Raw genomic sequence first — 25,949 nt, 5'->3', positions numbered from 1 at the left:
TGAAATTTGTCATTGCTTACTTGATTCTAATCACAACTTGAACATTATGAAATCTCATGGACAATAACATAATTTATGTCATTATCTTGTAAAATTTATTGTTTGAACACCTGTTCATGTCTTGAATTGATTGGACACTTATTATCTTTAATGGTTAATTCCTTACATTTTTTTTCTGAATTTTTTTTTTTTTTTTTTATGTAAACCCCAAACATGAGAGGTATTAGAACCTATAGTACTTTAGTACTGTGCTTGGTTTGGAGGTTGAGAAGACAAAAAAAGATATTTGTTGACATTGGACTTGAACTTCTGTAGACTGTAATTTTCAGGAAATACGTATGAAGGAATATTGTTCCAGAAAACGGCAGTTGGATGAATAAACGAGGAAGATGAAAAGCTGGTTCTGTGAGTTTTAAGTTGGACAGTAAATGGATGTTGGCTGATGGCGGTACATGTTGAAAGAGAGAGCGGGAATTATAGAAGCCAATTCGGAAGAACAGTGCCTATGGAAATATCTGTAGAAGAGACATGCAGCAGGAACAGTACGTCTATGAGACAGCGAGTGTAGAGACTCTGTTAGAGATGAATCATTAATTAACCTAACAGCCCTCTTCTGAACAGAATCAAGAAGACTGAGGGAGGTTTTGGTGGCTCCACCCCAGATTTGGGAACAATATTCTGGGGACCTGGAGCTTTCTTAGCATCAAAATCTGTCAAAGTCCTTCTGACATCCTTTTGACAGAAGACCACAGGAGGAATTGAATGGAACGTGTTGGGAATGGTGGGAGGTGTTTTTCCAAGATCATTAATACACGAGTTCGAAGAAAAATGGAATGCTAGCAGGTCAGCTTTATCCTTGGCTGAAGTGACAGCAGAACCATTTGGTTTTGACAGAGGTGGGAGCAGAGATGGGCAAAAGTTGCGGCCAATAGCTTTGGCAAGAGACCAGAATGCTCGGCTACCATTAGGGCAAGAAGCAAGTTTTCTACTCTTAGCCTGTTCAAACTCTAGTTTGGACTGATTAATAACTGCTTTACAATTGTTGCGAGCTTTGGTGTAGGCAGAAAATGAAACTGAAGAATTAGAAACAAGCCAATTACGATATGCAACGTTCTTCTCTTGAACAGCCTTAGCACTATTATTAGAAACCCAAGGTTTAAATAAAGAATGAGATTTTAAAGTGGAGTGTGGGATAAAGGATTCCATTCCTGTAAGAATAATTTCACTGACACGATCTGAGCAAATGTTGACATCAGATGTTTTGAAACATTAATCCGACCAAGGAAAAGAAGAAAATAAATTTCACAGGTCATCCCATTTTGCATTCTTGTAATGCCAAACAATACAAGGTTGTGAATAGCCATGAGATAAAGGCTCCATTGGAGAAGAGACAATCACTAAGTTGTGATCTGCGGTGCCTAAAAGACAGAATACATAATTTGAGGTGCCTCTCAGAATACATAATTTCTTTGTATGATTATTTGTATATTTGTATAATCTGTACATTTTTGTATGTTTGTATAATTTTGTAAATTTTCTGTATAATATCTTTTGATGCAAACAGTTTGTGTAACTATTTAAGATTGTGTAATTTTCTGTATAATTCCTTTTCTTGCAAACAGTTGAGTGGTCAACTATTTTTCAGGTTATCTATCTCTAAATGTTTCCCCCATTTTAAAATTCTAACTCCAAACAAAATTTACTTCAATTTGAATCCCTGATTTCACCTGAAATGGTTTCTTTCATGTTTAGTTCTGTTTTTCTACCTACAGGCATATCCTCTATCACTACAGCAAAACACTGCAAAGTTGAACTGATGTTCCAACTGCCACAATTCATCAGACACATACTTTAAACTTTACTTTATATTTTTTCATCCTCAGCCAGTGCAGCAAAAGCTGGTGCCTTCCTTACACTATATGGCTATTACTATCAAACCATTAAAACAACTGATTAATGTCATTAATCATGTTGATACCACCCTGTGGGTACAATAACTATTCTGATTAATTAAAGTGCCCACCTTTGTATTATCAGCAAACATAGCCATTAAAATCGAAATAACCTACATCAAATGATAAATAAATAGTAAAAACAGTAAGGGGGGGACTGTAACAATGAATCATACAGGATCTCACACAAGAAACATGCATTTATAACTACTCTTTGTCTTCTACCACTTAATAATCCCTTTATCCATGGCAGTAAGTTGTCCCTAATGTCACAATGTGCTCCAATTTATATAATTGTTCATGCAACACAGTATCAAAAATTTCTACTAAAATATAAGTATATGAAGCCAAAATTATTCTTTGCATCCAGTTCTTCTATAACCACACCATGGTGATTAATCAGACTAGTCATGCATGATCTCATATATAATAAAGTCACTAAACTGATTCCATTATTATACTGACATACCACATCTACTGACTTTACTATTTTAGAATCTATGTGCTTAACCAAACAAGTAGCAATCTTCCCCCTCCATACGTTTTTTCTGTACTTAATTAAAATTAATTACAGAATGGACAGATATGATGGCATGTTTTTACATTACAATAGCTACCACCTTTTACTTATAAAAGGTCGATATTTTAAACCAGTTCCTCAATACATTTAAATATTCTTAGCAGTAGAATTAGTAGAGGCATATGATGAAAGAAAGAAAGCTTATACAGCATCAGCCAAAAAAAAAAAAACACAAACCCTTCCAATTTCACCCACCCAATCACTCCAAAAGTTTGTCTAGTTCTGCCTTCAATTCATTTAAGCTGTCAACATCCACAACAACAGATGGAAGCTTGTTCCAGCAATCAACCACCCACTGGCTAAACGCAAATTTCCACACATTTATTCTACAAATGTCTTTCCTCAATTTGAATTTATGCTCCCTCAGGTGTATATTCTGAGCAAGAGGAAGAATCCCATCAGCATTCAGGTTGCTCAAACCACTTGTACACCTCAAGCAGATCACCTTGCATGTGCCTAGTGCATGTGCCTTACCTTTCTCAGTAAGAGAAAACCTTTGTTCCACTCAACAATCTCGTTGCCCTACTCTGTACTCGTTCCAGCAGCTCTACATCCTTCCTAAAATGAGGTCTGGAGGCCTCATTTTAGGAAGGACCTGTATGCAGTACTCAAGGTGTACCCTGACCATTGCCTTATACAAGGAGATAATCACCTCCTTATTCCTGCTAGCACAATCCCTGTATATCATTGGCAAGACCCCCATGAGCTACTTGCAGCCTGTCTGCACTGCTCAGAAAACTTCATATCTGACTGCACAATTACCCCCCAAGTCTTTTTCATTCTACACTTCCCTGTGTGTAGTAATGAACAGTTGGTATGTTACCCTGGGGTTACTGCAACCTATATGTAGTACTTTGCATTTGTCAATGTTAAACTTCAGTTGCCACCTATCAGCCCATTTTCCCAACTTTTGTAGATCCTTTTGCAGTAGCGTACTGTCATTACTGTCATTAACAACCCCGCCGAACTTCGTATTATCTGAAAACTTGGATATTAAGCCCGATATAGTCTTCATCAATATCATTAATAAATACAGAAAACAAAAATGGGCATAACAGTGAACCCTGAGGTATTCCACTAATATTAGTTGTTGGTGTAGAGGTTTTTCGGCACAAGGGCAACTGAGGCCAAAATGTGCCTATTCAAATATTTGGAATGGTACTGTAGTTTGCCTTATTTGTTATTAGATATATTCATAAAGTCTAATTTGTTTGAGATAAGCGCAAAGCTCATCCAGATTGGCATTGTTTCCCAATAGGTGGGTTAGTGATAAAGGTTCTTGCATTTGTGTCAGAGAAAGGAAGGTAGTATTTCTGATATGGGAATAATACGAACAATCTAACAGAATATGTCGAACTGTAAGTTGTGATGAGCAATGCATGCATACAGGAGGGTCATCGCCCATGAGCAGGAACAAGTGAGTCAGGTGTGTGTGCCCTATGCGCAATCTTGCCAGTATTACTTCTTCGTGCCTGTCTTTCCTCAAGCTCGAGCTCCATATTTGTGGTTCTTGTTTAATTTCAAATAATTTATTGTTTGTCTGTGTCTTCCAAATGTTTAACCATTGGTCCCTACAGATACGTTGGATATGTTTTAATAAATCTATATAGGGTACTTGGTAAGATGGAGGTGCGTTGCTCTTTGGGTGCTTGGGTGCTTGGCTGCCTGGTCTGCTGTTTCGTTACCTGTGATTCCAGCATGCCCTGGAATCCAACAGAAACTTACGGTATGATTCAGATTCCTCAAATGATTTAGACGAGACCGGATTTCTTTTACTAAGGGATGTGGGGTTGAGAAATTGTTACTTAATGCGGAAAGTGCACTCATGGAGCCTGTATATATTAAACTATTAGTGTTGAGACAGATATTGATATTGTATATAGCTAGGTGGATTGCATAAAGTTCTGCAGTATAACCGTTACATTCAGTCAGGAGAGATACAGATACTGTAAATGTGGGAAAGACTGCTGCAGCACCTACGGCATCATCTGATTTTGATGCCATCAGTATATATTAAGCAGCTCTGCACATTGCTAGCGGCATGTCCTTCATGCAGTTGCTTGATGTAACAGCTTTCCATGGACTTTTTTCCCCATTGTTGGAAATAGGTATCACAGTAAGGTGGGTTTGAGGACCAAGACAGATCAGATATTTTGGTTTCTTTGAGCATGTTTTCAAAATGAACATTCCAGCAATGCATCAAATCTTGTAGTCTAATACTAGTTGGTCTATTTTCAGTGGGTTTATTGTTATAGAATGTTACCCTTTCACGATTGAAAAGTAGCGGTTGATTAGGATGATCCGGAAGGCTTTTAATCCTGGCTGCATAGGTGAGTAACATTTTCCTTCTGAGGTGGAGTGGTGGTTCATTTGCCTCTATATAGAGACTTTGGACCGGAGATGTTCGAAAAGCTCCAAGAGCAGTGCGAAGAGCACTGTGCTGTATTGTATTCAGTCTTGTAAGTACAGTTTTCCTAGCTGAGTCGTATACTATTGAACCATAATCTAGACGGGACCTGATGAGCGAACGATACAAATGCAGGAGAGTGCATCTATCTGCACCCCATGCCATGGCAGAGATGGCTATGAGTATATTGAGTTTTTTCAAGCAGAGAGTTTCTGAGATAAGTTATGTGCATGGAAAAATTAAGTTTAGTATCTAAAATTAAACCTAAAAAGCGGATATTGTTGGCAAGAGGGATTGGTTGGTTTTTTAATTTAAGTTCAGGCTCTGGATGTAATATGCACTTTTTACAGAAATGAACTGCAATTGTCTTTTGTTTTGACAGGCGATAACCATTTTGTACAGTCCATGTCTCTAACTTATTTATGGAAAGTTGTAACTGTCTCTCTATGCTGTTAATGGTTGGTGAATGGCATGATATAGCAAGATCGTCGACATACATATATATTTCTACGGTTTTGGGAATATTCTGCATCATGGTATTTAGTCTAATTGCGAAGAGGGTAGGACTAAATATGGACCCTTGAGGCACCCCTTCTTCTTCAATAAAATATTGTGAAAGTACATTCTGGTAATGAACTTGAAAAGTTCTGCACTTTGTACAGTCCATGTCTCTAACTTATTTATGGAAAGTTGTAACTGTCTCTCTATGCTGTTAATGGTTGGTGAATGGCATGATATAGCAAGATCGTCGACATACATATATATTTCTACGGTTTTGGGAATATTCTGCATCATGGTATTTAGTCTAATTGCGAAGAGGGTAGGACTAAATATGGACCCTTGAGGCACCCCTTCTTCTTCAATAAAATATTGTGAAAGTACATTCTGGTAATGAACTTGAAAAGTTCTGCACTTGAGAAAGTTCTGGATGAATTGAGGTATGTGTCCTCTCAACCCTAGGGTATACAGCTCTCGAAGAATTCCATACCTCCACGTGGTATCGAATGCCTTTTCAATATCTAAACTCACCATTACCAAATGTTCATTTTTAACATATGCATTCCGAATGTTAGTTTCGGCTCTTACCATAAGGTCCAAGCAGGATCTGTTTTGTCGGAAACCATATTGGTTGATATTTGGTAGCATTTTGCTTTCTAGTATCCATTTTAATCTCCTATGTATCATTTTTTCTAGTGTTTTACTCAAACAGCTGGTTAAGGAAATTGGTCGGTAGTTTTGTGGAAGCGATTGATCCTTTCCTGGTTTTGGAAAGGCAAGAATTACAGAATGATGCCATGAGGAAGGATAAACACATTCAAGAAATATCCGGTTGTAGAATACTAGTAATAATCTTAATGCTGTATTATTTAGGTGTTTAAGCATTATATAGTAGATTCCGTCCGGTCCTGCTGAGCTGTTTGCTGATCTGTTCAGAGCTTCTTGAAGTTCAGCTAGAATGAATGGTTGATTATAAGGAAGGGATTGGGTGGTGTTGAAATTTAATTTATATTTTTCTGCAGAGGTTTTGATTTTCAGGAAAGGATTGTCGTATGCAGAAGCTGATGATATTTGACTGAACGTCTCTCCAAGGAAATCGCCTATTTCCTTTGGGGAGGACAGTTCTCGTCCATTCTTAATCAAGATTAGAGCAGAAAAGGGAATGTACTTATTATTTAATTGTTGGATTTTCTTCCATATTACCCGACTGCTAGTGTCCTTCGTGATGGTACTAGCAAATGTTATCCACGCTTCTTTTTTGGCTTGTTTCCTGATTTGTCGTGCCCTTGCCTTTTGTTTTTTATATAAAATGAGGTTGGCTGTTGTAGGAAATCTACGAAATAGGTTCCAAGCTTTATTTTTTTCTCGTTTTGCACTGTTACAGGCCTCATTCCACCAGTGTTTTTTGCATGTCTTTTTTGGTTTTCAGAGGATTGAGGAATTGCCTCAGAAGCTGCTGCCAAAATTTGTGCGGTGATGTGCTCTGTGAACTTTATCTATTGGTTGTGTTTTAATAAATTGATCATCAAAATAAACACAGAATGAATATTTTGTCCAGTTCGCTTTTGTGAATTTCCATTTTACTCTGTAATCTGGAGAGTGGGATTGTTTTGTTTGTATTTTACATATAATTGGAAAATGATTGCTGTTGTGTGGATCATATAAGGTTGACCACTCCATACTGGGGAACAGTATGGGAGAACAGATTGACAGATCAATTGCTGAAGTGGAGCCTGTGGGTAGATGGACATAAGTGTGATGGCCAGTATTTAGCAAGGTTAACTGCTGTTGATTCAGTAATGTCTCTATCATATGTCCTCTTTTATCCATGCTTGAAGATCCCCACAACGAGTGATGCCCATTGAAATCTCAAAAAAGGCAGAAAGGTTTTGGCAATTGTGCTATAAGATCTTCTAGTTCTTTAAGCATGAAAAGTCTGTTTGGTGGGAGGTATATTGAAACAAGAGTTAGTGTTATTCCAAGCGCAATACGCACAGCAACAGCTTCTAAGTTAGTCTGTAGAGAGATATGTCGAACTGGGATTTTAGAGTTAACTAGTATTGCTACTCCTCCATGTGCGGATTTTGCAGAATTCCTGTCTTTTCTGTACATTGTGAAGTTTCTAACTGAGAGAGTTACCTGTGGTGTTAAATTTGTTTCTTGCAGACAAACACTCCCTGGATTGTACTTATTAATCAGGTCATATATCATCAATATTGGCTTGTATGCCTCTGCAATTCCATTGAAGTATGTGCTGCATTACTTGCTTTTAGGAGTTATGTTTTGATCTGTCTGTTTTTTTGAAGCAGTTTGTTTGTAACGATCTGATTTATTTATGTCTTTTTTGGGGAAAACCGGTCTCTCTGTATCCATGTGTTCTTCTGCATGAAGTTCTAATATAGTTTCTTCTTGGTCAGTTTTGTTGTCAACATCCATATGTATAGGGAATTGTTTCTTGGTCTGAGCATGATCTGTAGGTACTGTTTTTTCTGCTTTTTTTGTAGTTTCAGGCATCTTAGGCGGAACTGAAATTGAAGTATTAATTCCTTATTCCAGTTGCTTGTGTTTGGCAGGTTGTGGCTTAGCATTAAGCACGGACCTGGCCCAATCTGCAAAAGAAATGTTTGGAGGGACTGCAATGTCAGTTTGAGTAGCAATAGAATGATTGTGTTGGGTTGCTTGTGCATACGTGCGTTTCGGCATAAACTGCATGATGTGCTTTTTGGCTTTCTGATATGTTACTTTGTTTCCTGTTTTGCATTTCTGTATTTCTTTCCCCACTTTCCACATTTCACAATTTTTTGAATATGTCGGATGGTTACCTTTGCAATTGGGACAGGTGAAGGAGGTTACGGTACAATCAGCTTGAGTGTGTTCTGTTGAACCACAGTTTGGGCAAATCATAGTGCCACGGCATGCTACCTGGGAGTGTCCATATTTCTGGCATTTGTAACACCTGATGGGATTCGGTATATATGGACGTATACGACAATTCAGATACCCTGCTTTAACCATTGTTGGTAAGTTTGGGGTACTAAAGGTCAGTATTATGTTCCTTGTTGGCTTTAATTCTCCATCTTTCCAGATTAATATTCTTTTGCATGTATTACTCTTTGATCTGTCAATTCTTGTACAATTTCATCCTCTGAGATGTTAATCAGATCCCACTCTGCTATAACTCCTTTTGATGTATTCAGAGTGGCATGGGGCGTTATTTTCACGGGAATTCCACCAAAAGTAGTCAGTTTCAATAATAATTCTGAGTGTTTTGGCTTCATTGTCTCTACCAGCAGATCTCCAGACTGTAATCGCTTTACCATCTTCGGTGATCCTGCAGCATTTTCCAAGCATTTCTGGATTAGAAATGGGGATAATTTGCTAACAGGAGAATCTGATACAGAATGAATAAGGAGAAAGGCTGGGTGATCTTGTTGACATAGATCTGTTTTTTTTCTTTTATTTTGATAAGAGTCATGATCGGGTTGGTCTTGATCAGTAGGTGATCTCAACTGATCAAGTGAGGGAAAGGTTTCTTTGTCCATTTTATACTCCTTTTGGCCCTGAGGGTTGGCTTTCCCACTCAGGTTACCGGCCCCGCCACAGGGAGGCAGGAGTAATGCCACGAGTGGCCAAGCGGTTGTTAGGTTAGTTGGGTTAGTAACTCTAATAAAATTAAAAGGAAAGTTGTCTTTTCTTTCCTGACTTAACTTACAACTTGTAAGATGAAGTCTACAGTGCTTTTTTTAAGACCTTAAGAGAAACTAACGGGGAACTTAAAAGAAGAGTGATTCCTTTAAAGGAGAACGCTTTGAATCGCTTTATAGAGCTCAGAAAATCGCTTGGCCACGGAAAACGCTTGGCATCCGGGGCCACTAATATTAGTCCACGAACAGCAGTGCTTCTTTAATCAATGACTCCATTATTTCCCCCAGAACAGAAGTTAAACTAATAGGTCTGTAATTACTATTACTAGTGTCACCCTTTGATCCCCCTTTGTGAATTGGGGATACTTTAACAACAAATCTCCAGTCTGTGGGGACCTCCCCTGAGTCCAACAATGCTCTCATAATCATGGCTAAGGGTTTGCTTACTTTCTTTGCTGCCTCCTCTAATATAACTGGAGGGATTTCATCCACCACACGTGTCTTTCTTATGTTTAACTTCAACAATTTCTACTCCACTTTGCTCTCAGTTATTACAAAATTCTTTAGCTCCCTGTTACAGTTTGATAAACTTCTGCATTCTCCTCCATTAATAACTCCTCATGTATGAATGCAGATGCAAAATACTCATCAGTTTGTCAGCCACCTGAGTAAGATCACCAACAGCTGAACCATCGATATCAAGTGAACCAATCTGATTCATCCCCTTCCTGCTAAAGTTTACATAAGTAAAGAAGTCTTTGCCATTACTCTTTGCATCCTTTGCCAAGGATGTTTCATAATCAGCCTTTGCTTGCCTAACCTCTTTTGTGACTTACTATACAGACAAGCTTATATCTGCTATAGGCTTCTCTGTTACCTGATAATTTATATGCATTCCATGAATTTTTCTTCTCTGCCAAGGGTCTCATTAGTTCATCTGACATCCATTTAAACCTAAACTTTGAAAAGTATTTCTTAGTTGGTATGAAAAGCCTGGTAGCTTCCAAGATAACTTCCTTGAATGCTTCCCATTTAGAATTTGCTGTTGGTATCATCAGTTTGTCCCACTATATAGAATTTAAACTGTCTGAGACCACCATAGTCACTTCTATGAAAGCAAAATCCCTTCCCTTTACCCCCCGATGGTAGTCACATCTTTGAGTAAATCCCACATCAGTAGACTGTGATCATTGCCACCTAGTGGTTCCTTTACCTGCAGATTCTTAATGAATGAATAATCACTGCCGATAATCAGATCAAGAGTATTACTCCCCTCCTTCCCGGTTGACTCCCAAACATGCTGCTGTAGAAAACAATCATCCAATAAATCTACAAAAGCCTTGCTAGTGTGTGAGTGGCCAAACCACAAGTTCCAGTCTATATCTGCTTTAAATACTGAAATACAAATATTAACAAACAGATTTCAAAACTGAGGATACCCTAACCATATAAAAGTACAAGCAAAAAATCAGTTACAACAAACCATACCAGCTAATAATAATAATATGGTAAAAAAATATATTTTATTTCTTTTCCATACATTGAACAATGGCATAAACAGTTGAATCAAAATTTCAAAGACACAGAATTCAAAATAGTTTCAAAAACCCATGAGGAAATTAAAGGCAGTCCTAAATAATCATTCTATCCAATCTTCCTTTACGTTTCAAACAAATGATTTAGTTTACAACATATCTTGCAGAGACTGTGACTCATCATATCAGGAATGAACATGTTGTAATTTGAATACGAGGGTTAAACAACACATGGCTTCTGTCCTTGCTTCCCGTTCTGCAGCTTCAGAATTAGCTTCCACGCTGTTAGCAATGGGCACCTTTTCTTGTTTAACAAGGCCAAAATTCTTAATATTCAAAATCTTTAATTATTAATAGTGGAAACCCTTGAAATTAAATTGCCCCGGAATTCCATCAATGTGCATCGCTCCTATCCTACTTCAGATTTTTTGTTTTTTTACATGCGCGTGTAAGACAACTGATCTCTCTGCTTTAAAATTCTGTCATTCATTAATTTTGTGCTTTACTATCCTGTGATCAAGACATACATCGAAAAGTTTAGTCCACTTAAGGAAAGTAAATAATTTTTTTTAACTTATTCGTATTCATTTTTATAATATAGACATAATATCTCCTTTTGCTTGCTGATATTGGTTGATGGTTTGATGTGTTTTGAAGTCGGGTTTAGAGCGCTTGAACCACTGATTCTGGGTACATTTGATCATTAATGTTTCCTCTCCGAGTGTGGAGAATTTGTTTAAATTAATTTTAAATTCATGTAAACTAAGGAGAAGTTAGCATCGAAGCATTCCAGTACCGAGGTAATTCCCCTCATTCATTTGTAGTCATTTCTGTATATAACGGTTTGTGTAAAGTAGCATGTCTTCCTTCAATTGTCATTTTTAGCATATATGTTAGGGATTTTTAAATATCACCTAGTATCTGTTAGTGTTTTTCCCTCCCTCCACATAAGTCTCAAAACACTATTAATTCCCTCTGAATTTTGCATTACAGATACACTTGAAGTTTAATGTTACACATTCCCTTCTCCTTTTAACAAAACAATTTTCAAGGCATTCAAAACACAAACTGCAAAGTGATTTCTTGCTTTCCCATATGTTTTTAGGATGAAGCTGTGATGCTACTTTATAAAGGCAAATTGTAATCCTGAATACCCTTCAGCCATTCTGAGAATAGGGTTGCATTATTATTTCTAATACTGTCAATGATAATAAATTACTGTTTATTTAACAATGGTGTATCTGGCTCCTTTTAACTAATGCCTTGGAATATTTATGACAGAACTGTATAAAGCATTATTTCCAAACTAACTAGGGAGGTGGATTGGTCACTGATAACTACTCTCCCCCCCCTGAGAGAGAGAGGGGCTACTATGTATCAAACATAAAACAGTCCAATGGGTAGGATATTAACATATAAACATGGTAATTAGTTTAAGCTAAGTTTGCATTATGGAAAATATCAATGTACCATAAATGCCATAATGGCTGTTGCCCATAAACTAATGCCATATAAAACTCTTTATTAGGTTTATACCAGGTTTAGACCATAGACATTTCACTTAGAAAATACACGTTAATAGAAATTGCTGGGAGCTACAACTACTACTGTCTAGCTAAAATTCATGTTTACCAGTGCTCAATTTGAATGTATCTGATATTTAATTCTCCACTTGAATATGGCTTTCAGTTAACTTACATTCCCCCCCACCCCTTATATTTCTTAACTCTGTTTTCTGGAATTCTAAAATCTGTTAAAATTATTAACAATTGTCTACTATAGTTGAAAACAAAGATAAGCAATGGCAGTAAGAAAATAACTGTGAAAATTGGAGGAGGACATCAATCTGATTTGGGCAAAAAAAGCTGGAACTGAAGAAATGTTCAGGAATTCCGATGAACAAATAGAGGAAATTAAATCAAATGGTACATAAATGGATAAAGAGGATATAAAAAGTAACAATAAGGTTATTTTATTTATTTATTATTAACTTTTCTTTGCTTTTCTCTAGTTTGATTTTTAACAATAATTTTATTCTAATGATGGGCAACCAAAGCCAAACCAAAGAATTATTTAAAATTTATGTACAAAACTTTTATATTTACAAAACTTCAAATTTCATGAAGAAACTCAGCCTGCAGAGTCCATCATAATCAAATTGAACAAATAGCTCATGAAAGGGTTAATGAAATCCACACTAGATGCTTTGTTTCTTATTTTTTCTAAGCTGTACATCATTTTAAGATGAGGAAATTAGGACAATGATACCAGACGATCAAACTTTGCAAGTGAAACTAAATCCTCAACTAGATTTTTGAAAGCCCCATGCCATGCTGTTCAACATCTATACTATACCATAACAGCTACATAGCCCCTGATTCCGCCTGTCCCTACACAACAGGAAACCTGACAATATGGTAGTTTTGCTACTGCAATCAATCATGAAGAGTTAATTTTATTAAAAAAATATTATATACTTTTTAAATAATAAACATATTAAAAAAACAAATAAACAAATTAAGCTACGCTATTATATTGTGTCAGTTATAAATGGTACTTTAAGAGATCTACAATTTTCGAATAAACATATAATTAATCCAGAGAGACAAAATCAAAAAGAAAGGTTTCTCATTTCAATATTCATCTGCAATACAGTTTTGTTGTAAATCCAAAAAAATATATATAATAAGAAATATTGTCGATTGATGTGGGAGCATATAACTAGTGACACTTTCAACAAGAGTATATTCTATGCTCTGCCCTAAAAATTTCAAAATTATTTGGTCATAAAACAGGAAAAGAAAAAAATGCCCATCCAATTAAGATGCTTCCCTTAAGATGAAAACGTTAAAAAAAAGTTATATTGCTTACTACTTTCAAAACAATCCAAGAGAGTTCCCTGCATTTCATTAAAAATAATCTCTTATAATACAAAAGAACCTCAAGTGATAATTTTTTTTATTTCAAGCAGTATTTCATTTTTATAATGGTCCATAAGTCTAGTTTCTTTGCATCATTTTGCTGGTTCTAATACTAATTTAGTTAGGGAGTAATTTGAAATAATTTTTATATTTTAAGCTGCTCTTTAATCATTAACTTGTTAATAAACAAATTATACATCTATGTTATATAAAATAAACAAATTACTTTAAAATAAAATACTATCCAAAAGAAAATTGCTATATATATCTATTAAAGAAGATTGCTATATATATATTTATTAAAGAAGATTGCTATATATATCTATTAAAGAAAATTTCTGTATTTATCTTTTATTATTTTTATTATTTTATTAAATTAATAAATTTAAAAAAAATCTTACCTTGCATTTTCAAAAGTTGCTGATTCTGTTTTATTAATAGCACCAAATCCTACTCCTACAGCAAGTCCCTCTGAAATAATGAAAATGATAACCTTGTACCATACAGAATTAAAACTTATATTTAATATTACTGAAAATACTGCAATGAAACTAATCCACTTTCCATAGAATTATAGTATTGCAAATACCTTAAATACTCTATTTACTAAATTACAGTAGCAATCTTCCTAATTAATGTTTCTGGATAAAAGCCAATTGATAGAAACCTGTACCCGCCAATGGCCACTATTTATTTCCTGTTGGCTAGATGATTTCCTTTAGGTGATGGTACAATCATGAAATTTCTTCCTAATACAGGAAACCAATTCCTATATTTATTTTGGACCCTTTCCAGATTCATCCCTAACATCAACCTTAAAAATTTTTTTAAATGTAATATCAATACCACTCTAATGTACTTTTAATTAATTAAAGTGTTACTGATCATCTAGAGCAAATATTTCTATAGTTAATTCAAAATCAAACTTTATAACTAGTTTCTTTTCAGGTAAAAATCTAGGTTTTCTCTATTTAGTTACTTTACAAATTCTGCCTTATACACTAGAGTTATTTTGAAAATATAAAGTGAAAATATTCTTGTTAAACTATAATTTCCTTTTCTTTGTTTCCTAATATAGATTTGATAACAGATACCAAAACTGGATCTGAAAATGTCATTAAATAGCAAATTAATTCAGTGTATTGGATGCATTGGAATAATTCCTCCTATTATATTTCAATAAACTGTTTAATTTGCAGTTCTCAATGTACATCATGGTTTTATATTATTATTTTAGAGAATGCTTTGATTGCTCTAATGTATTTACTTACCAGACTACAATATATAATAGAATGTTTTTACCTACTGCCATAATGTAAAAAAATTGCAATCAAAATTAAAGCAGATGGTACTATTTGTTTGAGGTTTGGCGACATTATTTCAAAATTTCTGCAATTAATATGCTGAACCCAATAACATACAAAGTCTAACACAATCCTGTTATTTATCTGCACTCAGCTAGTGAGTGCTTGATTTTAAATGCTTTTATTTTTAATGGTGTGTGTGTGTGTGTGTGTGTGTGTGTGTGTGTGTGTGTGTGTGTGTGTGTGTGTGTGTGTGTGTGTGTGTGTGTGTGTGTGTGTGTGTGCAGCTTTCAACATGATGCAAACAGAATAATACTGCTGGAATTGTGGATGATGGTATTTGTCTCGAGTTGAATGTAAGCGCAAGTCTTGGAGAGATACACAGACTAAAAGATTAACAGTGGCCGCAGGAAGAGGCAAAAGTGATTCTTGCACTGCGTCTATTAGAATGAGCAGCAACGTGGAAAGCAAAGTGCTGGAGATTTCCAGGACTGCTGGGAGTGATTGTGGAACAAGTAAATACATGGGCTGTGTTAGGGAAACAAAGTAGAAACAGGTGCATGTATACCAATGAGAGGAGTATAGTTAATGTATTTGATGAGTTTGAAGGGCTGTTCAAGACATCAAAGGTGGATATTGATGGGATATCAGAGACAAGGTGTCAAACAGATATAAGCAGTGCAGAATTGGAATTTGGTGAGTACAATGTGTACAGAAAGGATAGACAGGACAGGAAGGGAGGAGGGATTATGCTGTTAGTAAAGAAACACTTCAAATCTAAGGAAGTGCATACAATTGACATTGGTGGACAATGCACTGTTGAGTCAGTTTGGTGTGACATAAGCACTGGGAAAGGGAAAATGTGAGTATGTGTGTGTTATAGGCCTAATGAAACTGATGAGTATAATAAGCAATTGTGCAGAGAAACAGAGTGGGCCAGTAAATTAGAATGTCTTATAATTGGGGATATTAACTGTCCAGATATTGAGTGGAACTTGTGGGATGGTCACTTGCACACTAGCAAGCCTTTTGTGGATTTATTGGACAGCTGTTTTCTAAAGCAACATGTTCGAAAGGCAACCAGAGAGAGTAATACTCTTGATCTGATAATCAGCAGTGATTATTCTGGCATTAAGAATTTGCAGATAAAGGAACCACTGGGTGACAGTGATCACAATGTACTGACGTGGGATTTACTTAAAGATTATTTTGTTATTTGGATTTTTTAGGAGCATTAGCAACTAAGGCCATATTGCTCCGGGATATGCGGTGGTCATTCCCTGACCTTTCCGCATCCTCCGTATTTGGTGGTGACGGGCTCGAACCCCGGTCTAATCAAGAAGCAGGTCTACGCACTGCTGCTCCTTCCCACCTGGCTACCGAGGCGCCTTTACTTAAAGATATAACTATCATCAAGCATAAAGGGAAGGGGTTTTTCTTTCGTAAAGGTGACTACTAGGGTCTCAGACAGTTTTAAAATCAATACAGTGGTATCAACTGATGATGTTACGAGTGTTGAATTCTAAATGGGAAGCCTTCAGGGACTTAATTTTGGAGGCTACTAGGTTTTTCATACCAACTAAGAAATACTGTTCAAGGTTTAGGCCTAAATGGATGTCAGATGAATTAATGAAGCTCGTGGTAGAGAGGAAAAATGTATGGAATGCATATAAATTATCAGGTGACGCAGAAGCCTATGGCACATATAAAATATGTCTGTAATCAAGTCACAAAGGAGGTTAGGAAGGCGAAGGCAGATTATGAGAAACCTTTGGCAAAGGGTGCAAAGAAAAACAGCAAAGAGTTCTTTACTTATGTGAACTCTAGAAGGAAAGAGATGAATCAGACTGGAATGCTTAATGTAGGTGGGTTGACTATTAATGATCATGCTGAGTAACTGATTTTGTAATAACTGAGAGCAATGTGGAGGAGAAATTGTTGAAGTTAAACCTAAGGAAGGCACCTGGGGTGGACGGGATCTATCCAGTTATATTAAAGGAGGCAGCAAAAGAAGTAAGCAAACCCTTAGCCATAATTATGAGAGTTTCCTTTGACTCAGGGAAGGTCCCCATGGACTGTAGGAGTGCAAATGTATCACCAATTCAAAGTGGGTTCAAAAGGTGTCACAAGTAACTATAGACCTGTTAGTTTAACTTCTGTTCCAGAGAAAATAATGGAGTCACCAGTTAAAGAAGTGATGCAGGATCGCCTAGACAAGTCTGCAGTAACAGTTCAGACACAGCATGGGTTTGTTAAGGGGGAAGCCTTGTATGACCAACTTTAATGGATACAATGATGTGGTCACAAAGGAACTGGATGCAAAAAATAATTTTGATATCATATACTTGGATTTCAGGAAAGCTTTTGATACCGTTGCACATGGAAGACTGCTGTACAAATTGGAGTGGTATGGCATTAAGGATAAGTTGCTACAATGGATAAAGGGATGGTTGAGTGGCAGACGACAGAGTGTGGTAATCAATGGACACTGCTCTTCGTGGAAAAATGTTATTAGTGGTGCTCCCCAGGGTTTGGTGCTCAGCCCATTGTTGTTTTGTGTATTTATCAATGATATTGATGAAGGTATATCAGGCATAATGTCTAAGTTTGCAGATGATACAAAGGTTGTCAGGGTTGTTGACAATAAAGACAGTATGCTACTCCAACTGGATCTAGATAAGTTGGGAAAATGGGCTGAGAAGTGGCAACTGAAGTTTAACATTGACAAATACAAAGTACTGCAAACTACTGAATAACCCAAGAGAAACATACCAACTGTGTGGTACTATACTTAGGGAAGTGGAAAGTGAAAGAGACCTGGGGATAATTGTGCAGTCAGATATGAAGTTCAGTGAAGCAGACGGGCTGCCAGGGCAGGTCATGGAGTCTTATCAATGATAAATAGCAGGGACAAGGAGGTGATTATCCCATTGTTCAAGGCAATGGTCAGGCCACACCTAGAGTACTGTGTACAGGTCTGGAGGCCTCATTTTAGGAAGGATGTAGAATTTCTAGAATGAGTACAAAGAAGGGCAACAAGATTGGTGAGGGAAACAAAGGGGTGCTCTTACCAAGAAAGGCTTAAGTTCTGCAAATTGCAGCACCTGCAAGGTGATCTGATTGAGGTGTTTAAGGCCTTGAATGGGTTGAGCAAGCTGAATGCTGATGGGATTCTTCCTCTTGCTCAGATTAAGAACCTGAGAGGACACAGTTTCAAATTGAGGAAAGACAGTTGTAGAATAGATGTGCGGAAATTTGCCTTTAGCCAGCGGGTAGTTGATTGGTGGAACAGACTTTCATTTTTGCTGTTGTGGAAGTTGATAGCCTAAATAAATTTAAGGCTGAGCTGGACAGTCATTTGGTATGAATGGCTGGACAGTCATTTGGTATGAATTTTGGCTGATGCTGCATAAGCTTACTTTCTTGCATCATATGCCTCTGCTAATGCTAACTGTATAGATCCAATCCAGCTCAAGGTGTCTTTTTTGTATTTAGCTTCAACAATTTCTCTTCCACTTTCCTCTCAGTTATTAAAAAATTATTTAGCTCCCTGTTAGTTTGATAAACGTCTTGCATATAGTTGGGGAAGTACGTTACTTGATTGTTTTCCATTAAGATTATTACTACATTTAACACCATTCATATACCAAGTGAAATTAATAATATAGTTTATTAAGCTATTTGCCTAAATTACTATACATAAAGTGACATTTCAGGCTTCTTACCAATACCCATCATCAGATGATGGGTATTGGTAAGAAGCCTGAAAATTAACCCCAGATCCTTTTCTGAGCAGGGCAGATGGTCTGCAAGAGTAGCTCATGGTGTCTTGTCAACGATATACAGAAATTTTTCTAGCAGAGATAAGGTTTTTGTTATTTGGTTTTTAGGCCATATTGTTCCGGGGATATGCGGTGGTCATTCCGACCTTTCTGCATCCTCCGTATTTGGTGGTCACGGGCTCGAACCCTGGTCTAATCAAGAAGCGTGTGCTACGCATTGTTGCTCTTGCCCACCTGGCTATGGAGGCGCCACAGAGATAAGGTGGTGATTCTCCTTGCATAAGGCAATGGTCAGGCCACACCTTGAGTACTGTATACAGGTCTGGAAGCCTCATTTTAAGAAGGATGTAGAGCTGTTTCAATGAGTACAGAGAAGGGCAACAAGATTAGTGAATGGAACAAAGGGATGCTCTTACGAAGGAAGGCTTAAGTTTGCAAATTAGTGTCTGGAGACTAGGCACCTGCGAGGTGATCTGATTGAGGTGTATAAAGCCTTGAATGGTTTGAGCATGCTCAGTGATGATGGGATTCTTCCTCTTGCTCAGAATAATCACCTGAGAGGGCATAAATTCAAATTGAGGAAAGACAGATGTAGGATAGATAAGCAGAAGTTTGCCTTTAGTCAGCGGATAGTTGGTTGGTGGAACAGACTTCCATCCTTTGTGTGGAAGTTGATAGCCTAAATAAATTTAAGGCTGAGCTGGACAGGTATTTGGAACGAATGGAGGGGTGAAATGGGTGCATTTTTTTTTTTTTTGGCTGATGCTGCATAAGCTTGCTTTCTTGCATCATATGCCTCTACTAATGCTAATGTATGACTGCACCTTAAGGGAGAAACACAAGGGAAAACATTGGTGTATGTATATTTTTAACCTTATGAGACAAGAAGACAAACTCATCATTAAATCTAAATAGCATAAAACCTACCAATTTTGCTGTGTGCCAAGGTGCTGAGTCCTGTTGAAAAATGCAGTTTTGGACATCTGTGTGGTGATCCCTAATAACGGGTTTCAGGCACTCCTCCAAGATAGCAGTGTAGGTTTCTGCATTCACCATTTCGTTAATAAACTTAATCTGCCCCACCTCTTTGCTTGTTATGCATCCCCAGACCATCTGATCAGTGGGGAACTTTACAGCCAGTGTTATGCAGTCAAGATGGTATGCCTCCGATTGTCTTTTGACATATCACTTCCCATCCAAGCCATGCAGGTTGAATTTCGATTCATCAGAAAAGATGACGGTGTCCCATTGCTCTTTTGTCCATGAAATATGCATTTTAGCCCAAGCAAGTCGCTTCTTCCTCATTTGTTGGGTCAACAAAGGCTTCTTCTTGGGCCGATAGGCATGCAGACCACATTCTGAAAGTCATCTTTGGATAGGTTGTGCACTTGTTTCAATGCCAGAGGCCATCTCAAAGTCAGGAGCACTAGCATGGCGATTACAAAGGCATAAATCAATCTTGGGAAGGCATAGTAACTCTCTTATGGCCTGATCCAGGTCTTCTCTTCCCATCACCAGTTTCCTGCTTTAATTTCAGCACCTGGGACATTGTTGACTGGTGGCAGCCTATTTTATCAGCGATAGCACGTGTAGAAAGCCCTTCCTGGGACAGTGCAACAGGTACACTTTTTTTTCTTGCTGTCAACTGAACATATGGAGCCATGCTTACACCTCTGCAAAACAGGATACTAATGAGCAAGTATACCCTTCCAATGCTGTATTTATAGAAACAGTTGATGCAATACCTCGCAATTACAGTCTGATGCAACAGAAGCATTATCTAACGCAATACCTTTGCTTTGCGACAAACAAAATTACTGTAATCAAAGAATAGCTTATACGTTTCACTATAAATGTTCCTTTTTTAAGGTGATGCAGTTTTTTTGTCCGCCACTGTATATTAAACTACAGAAGCAATATGTTTTTGTTATAACCAAGAGTAAATTGGAAAAGAAACTGAAGCTAAACATAAATAAAGCATCTGGGACAGAAGAGATCTATCCAATTATATATATATTTTTTTTTTTTTTTTATGTGAACCCCAAACACGAGAGGTATTAGAACCTATAGTACTTAGTACCGTGCTTGGGTTGAAGGTTGAGAAGACGAAAGAAGATATTTGTTGACATTGGACTTGAACTTCTGTAGATTGTAATTTTCAGGAAATACATATGAAGGAAGGTTGTTCCAGAAAATGGCAGTTGAATGAATAAATGACGAAGATGAAAAGTTGGTTCTGTGGGTTTGAAGTTGGACAGTAAATGGATGTTGGCTGGTGGCGGCACGTGTTCGGATTGTTTTGAAAGAGAGAGCGGGAATTATAGAAGCCAATTCAGAAGAACAGTGCCCATGGAAGTATCTGTAGAAGAGGCATGCAGCAGAAACAGTGCGTCTATGCAAAAGCGAGTGGAGAAACTCTGTTAGAGATGAATCATTAATTAACCTAACTGCCCTCTTCTGAATGGAATCAAGAAGCCTGAGAGAGGTTTTGGGGGCACCACCCCAGATGTGGGAACAATATTCCATGGCAGGGCGGATTTGCGATTTATACAGAGTGAGCAACTGTTTGGAAGAAAAATAACGCCGAGAGCGAAAGAGAAAACCAAGTTTTTTAGATGCAGAGGAAGCAATATTTGTAATGTGCTTGTGCCAAGAGAGATTAGAAGTTGGGGTAATCCCCAAAAGAGATATATCATTTTGCCTAGAAATCGGAGTGTCACTAAACATAAGCATAGGAGCAGAAGAATCCTTTTTGCGAGATATAAGACAAGACTGAGTTTTAGAAGGGCTGAAATCAACTAAGTTGTCTTTGCCCCACTGGAGAATTACCTGAAGATCGGCATTTAAGGAATTGGTAGCAGATTTTCGAGAAGTTAAAGCTGATTGAGCAGGACAAGGTTTCTCAAAATGGAAAGTTGAATGCAATGTGCTATCATCGGCAAAACTATGGATAGGATTTCCAGTCAATGGAAGAAGGTCATTGATATACAAGAGGAAAAGAGTGGGGGAAAGAACTGAACCTTGGGGGACACCCGCATTAGTGGAGAAGTTAGAACACAGAGAGCCATCTACCATCACCCTCAGTGAGCGATCAGTGAGAAAACTGGATAACCAATTACTAAAAACAGTTGGCAAACCATAAGATGGAAGCTTGTTTAGAAGACCTTTATGCCAAACACGATCAAAAGCCTTTGAGATGTCAAGAGCAACTACTTGTGTTTCACCGAACCTTTATATTGAATTAGTCCATAAATGGGTAACATAAGCCAGAATATCACCAGTGGATCGACACTGACGGAATCCATACTGGCGATTGTTGATCATACGGACGGTTTCTAGGTGGTTTAAGAGTTGGCGGTTAATTGATTTCTCCATTACTTTAGAAAGAGTAGAAGTAATTGCAATGGGACGATAATTGGATGGGAAGGATTTGTCACCCTTTTTAGGAACTGGCTGGATATGAGCAAATTTCCAAGCAGAAGGAAAAACACCTTTGGAATAAGAAAGTGAAAAAAGGCGGCAAAGAATAGGAGTAAGTTCAGGAGCACAGGTTTTGAGAACAAGTGGAGAAATACCATCGGGACCTGGAGCTTTCTTAGCATCAAGATTCATCAAAATCCTTCTAATATCCTTTTAACAGAAGACCACAGGAGGCATTGAATGGAGCGTGTTGGGAATGGTGGGAGGTGTTTTACCAAGATCATTAATACATGAGCTGGAAGAAAAATGGGATGCTAGCAGGTCAGCTTTATCCTTGGCTGAAGTGACAACAGAACCATCTGGTTTGGACAGAGGTGGGAGCAGAGATGAGCAAAAGTTGCGGCCAATAGCTTTAGCAAAAGACCAGAATGCTCGGCTACCATTAGGGCAAGAAGCAAGTTTTCTACTCTTAGCCTGTTCAAACTCTAGTTTGGACTGATTAACAACTGCTTTACAATTGTTGCGAGCTTTGGTGTAGGCAGAAAATGAATCTGAAGAATTAGAAACAAGCCAATTACGATATGCAACGTTCTTCTCTTGGACAGTCTTAGCACATTTATTGGAAAACCAAGGTTTAGATAAAGGGCGAGATTTTAAAGTGGAGTGTGGGATAAAGGATTCCATTCCTTCAAGAATAATTTCACTGACACGATCTGAGCAAACGTTGACATCACAAGTTTTGAAACAGTAATCCGACCAAGGAAAAGAAGAAAAGAAGTCTCGCAGGTCATCCCATTTTGCATTCTTGTAATGCCAAACAACACGAGGTTGGGAATAGCCATGAGATAAAGGTTCCATTGGAGAAGAGACAATCACCAAGTTGTGATCTAAAGTGCCTAAAGGACCTCTCACTTCGACTGTGTACTTAGAAGGGTTGTTTGTGAGAAAAAGATCAAGCGTATTGGCTGTATGATTAGGATTGTCCGGTATTCTTGTAGGTAAATGAACAATCTGGGCTAGGTCATTAGTAATTGCAAAAGCCTCAGCATCTCGACCTGCTGGGTCCGTGTGACTAGAAAACGGAAGCCAGCTGGAGTTGTGAACATTAAAATCACCAAGGAAAATACCTCACTGTTAGGAAAGTTGGACTGGAGAAAGTCAAGTTGCAAAGAGAGGAAATCAAAGAGCTCCAAGTGATTAGCGGAGTTGGGAGAACGGTAGAGACAACAGATGAATTTGACACAATGAAGTAGAGAGATTTTAAGCCAGAGAAGATCAAAGAGAGGAGATTCCAAATTGCCAAGTCTCTGACAGGGAATATCAGAACGGACATATGCACAAGTACCACCTTTGAGGCGAAAGGAATCGTACAGCGAATAATTTGGGCATCTGAGATGAGCAGTAGTTGAATCAACCGATAACTGAGATTCTGTCAGAAAAAGTACATAGGGTTTGGCAGACTGCAAGTGGAAATGGACATCGTTGAGATTAGAATTGAGACCACGTATATTTGTGAAATGAATTAGGAAGTCCTTGGGAGGTTTAGATCTTTTCGCAGATAAGCTTGCTCTATTAGTTTGACAATTCATTGTGTATTCAATAGTAAGAAAAAGTGGTGGGACATGCTGTATGAAGTAATGAAATTTTTGGATATGGCATACATGTGGTAAGAATATACCCAGATCCTTGACATAACGTGGCGTCGACAATGCTCCCCGCATACACATTACTCGGACTCCCTCCAGTCACTATCTGGCACAGTAGAGGTAGCAAGATTATACACTAGCTGATCCGGAAGCCTCCTAGAGAGTTACCAATAGGTTCGGTCCGGTGTACTAACTAGCGGCCGGCCTGCGAACACCGTTTTAGAGCTGTACCCTCGAAATGTAAGGAATATTGGATCTCGCCACGGTGTTCATCATAACCTAAAAAGTCATCAATCATACTGCATGATGGAAGAGATAGGGAAGGGTTGACCAGAACTTAGCTCTAGAGACTATACATGGGTTCCACCACTTCAAGCCTCCAATAAGCAAAGTGGTGGTATTTCACCGGTTGATAAGAGTCATCTACCACCTAGTACTGCCTGGTAACATAGAGGGGCGGCGGTCCTCCATGTGGTGTGGGCGCCACACCTCGACCCCTGCTTACGTTGGTTCACACCTAGGTGGTCACCCACCATGTACTTGTGCATGGAGGTTATACCCAGGATTACTAACAGTCCCACCATCGTGAAGGTGCAAGCAGAGGATTTGGCTGACACAGACCGTCCGGACTTCGCCGAAATTGGGTCCACTTGACTTGAGTGTCACCCGAATATCAGTTCCATCAGCGTTTTAGACTCCCAGGTAGCAAGTACAGCTTGTCTGGCATATCTGAGAGAATGTCTGTGATAACCTCAAGGATATTGAGAGAGTCAGCAAACCTTTAGCGATAATTATCAGAGTATCCTTTGGTTCTCTAATAATTATGGCAAAATGTTTGGGGAAGTACCTATAGACCAGAGATATGCAAATGTATTCCCAATTCACAAAATAACACTGCAGACAGGCTACCGGACAGCTCATGGGTTTTTTCAATGAGAGACAGGAATTTTGCCAATAGGAATAAGGAGGTGATTATCCTATTTTATAAGGCAATGGTCAGGCCATATCTTGTGTACTGTACACAGGTCTGGAAGCCTCATTTTAAGAAAGGTGTTGATCTCTTGGAACAGGTATAGAGAAGAACAACATGATTAGGGAAGATTTGTCAGGATTAGTCAAGAACGGAAAGGGTAATTCTTATCACAAAAAACTTGGGTTCTACATATTGCAATGCTTGGAAACTAGGCAACTGAAAGTGTTTAAGGTTTTGAATTGACTGATTAAGCCAAATGCTGACAGGATCTTTTCTCTTTCCCAGATAATACAGGCATGAAGGAACATGACATAAATTTGAATTGAGGATGGATGGTCGCAGGAGAGATGTGAGGAAATTTTGCTTTCAGCAAGTGGGTAGTCGATTGTTAGTAAAAAAAAATTTCGATGTGGTGTTGTGGAATTTGGTAATTTGAATTAATTTTATTCTTATTATTATTTTTTTGTCTGATGCTGTATGAGCCTGCTTTCCTGCATAACTTGCCACTATAGCACTAAATTGCACTAAATTGTTGATTGCTGGAACAGACTTCCATCAGTTGTTGTGGAAGTTGATACATAAATTCAAGGAAGAACTGGACAAACTTTCATCAGTAGATCGTCAGTAGATATTACTGACGATCTACTGACGAAGCTAGTGGGAGTCAGAAGTTTTCAAAACCGCTAAGTGGATTTTATTATTGATTGATTTGAAATTATTGTTTTTCTAAAACTTTTGATTTAAATTTAGTAGTATAGCATTATTTTGTGATTTTCTGATTAATCTGGTGTATTTATTCTTTACTCGGCCTTGTAATTGCATAAAAGTATCGGTAAGGGTATCAAATCCATGTGTTACAAGTTGCAGGTCTGCTGAACGAGAAGTTTTTTAGCCATATTTAGCTGCTTTCTGGACCAACTGTTACAAATTATTTTCTAAAGTAGCTTATAGACCTAGTCAGAATCCAGAGTTTATTCTGAATTGAGACAGCGAGATTTGGAAGTTAATTAATACTTAAGTGTCCGTAGATTTACCGTTCATAACTTGCCACCATTGTTATACGATACAACATTATCCCAAACTAGATAGCGTAAGCTTAGTATAGTACAGTATATAATATAATATTGTCAATTAATCAGAAAAATCTATTAATTTTGTTCAAATTCGTTGTCAATTAAATTGTACTTATAACTAAATACATATAACGACTTAGATTACAAACGTAACATAATTAATTAATACATAACTTGATATGGAAGTTATATAAATGGAACGCATAGATAATAT

The 25,949-nt window shown here is 37.6% G+C and overlaps 1 protein-coding gene across 2 annotated transcripts in view; it reads right to left on the bottom strand.

Moving 5' to 3' along the window:
• Positions 1 to 25,949, bottom strand: part of Zip48C (Zinc/iron regulated transporter-related protein 48C) — a 306,574-nt gene that overhangs the window by 185,608 nt on the left and 95,017 nt on the right. For both annotated transcript variants that reach the window (XM_090371366.1, XM_090371368.1), the window contains one exon: positions 13,939 to 14,008. In XM_090371366.1, coding sequence (XP_090227492.1) covers positions 13,939 to 14,008 — 70 coding nt within the window. The remainder of the gene's footprint in view (positions 1 to 13,938; positions 14,009 to 25,949) is intronic.

The sequence above is a fragment of the Mastigoproctus giganteus genome, chromosome 4 (assembly GCF_048544385.1).
Source record: "Mastigoproctus giganteus isolate SK-2022 chromosome 4, ASM4854438v1, whole genome shotgun sequence".
NCBI classification, from domain to species: Eukaryota; Metazoa; Arthropoda; class Arachnida; order Uropygi; family Thelyphonidae; genus Mastigoproctus; species Mastigoproctus giganteus.
The sequence above is the reverse complement of the archived record's forward strand: the minus strand, read 5'-3'. Positions and strand labels throughout refer to the sequence as shown.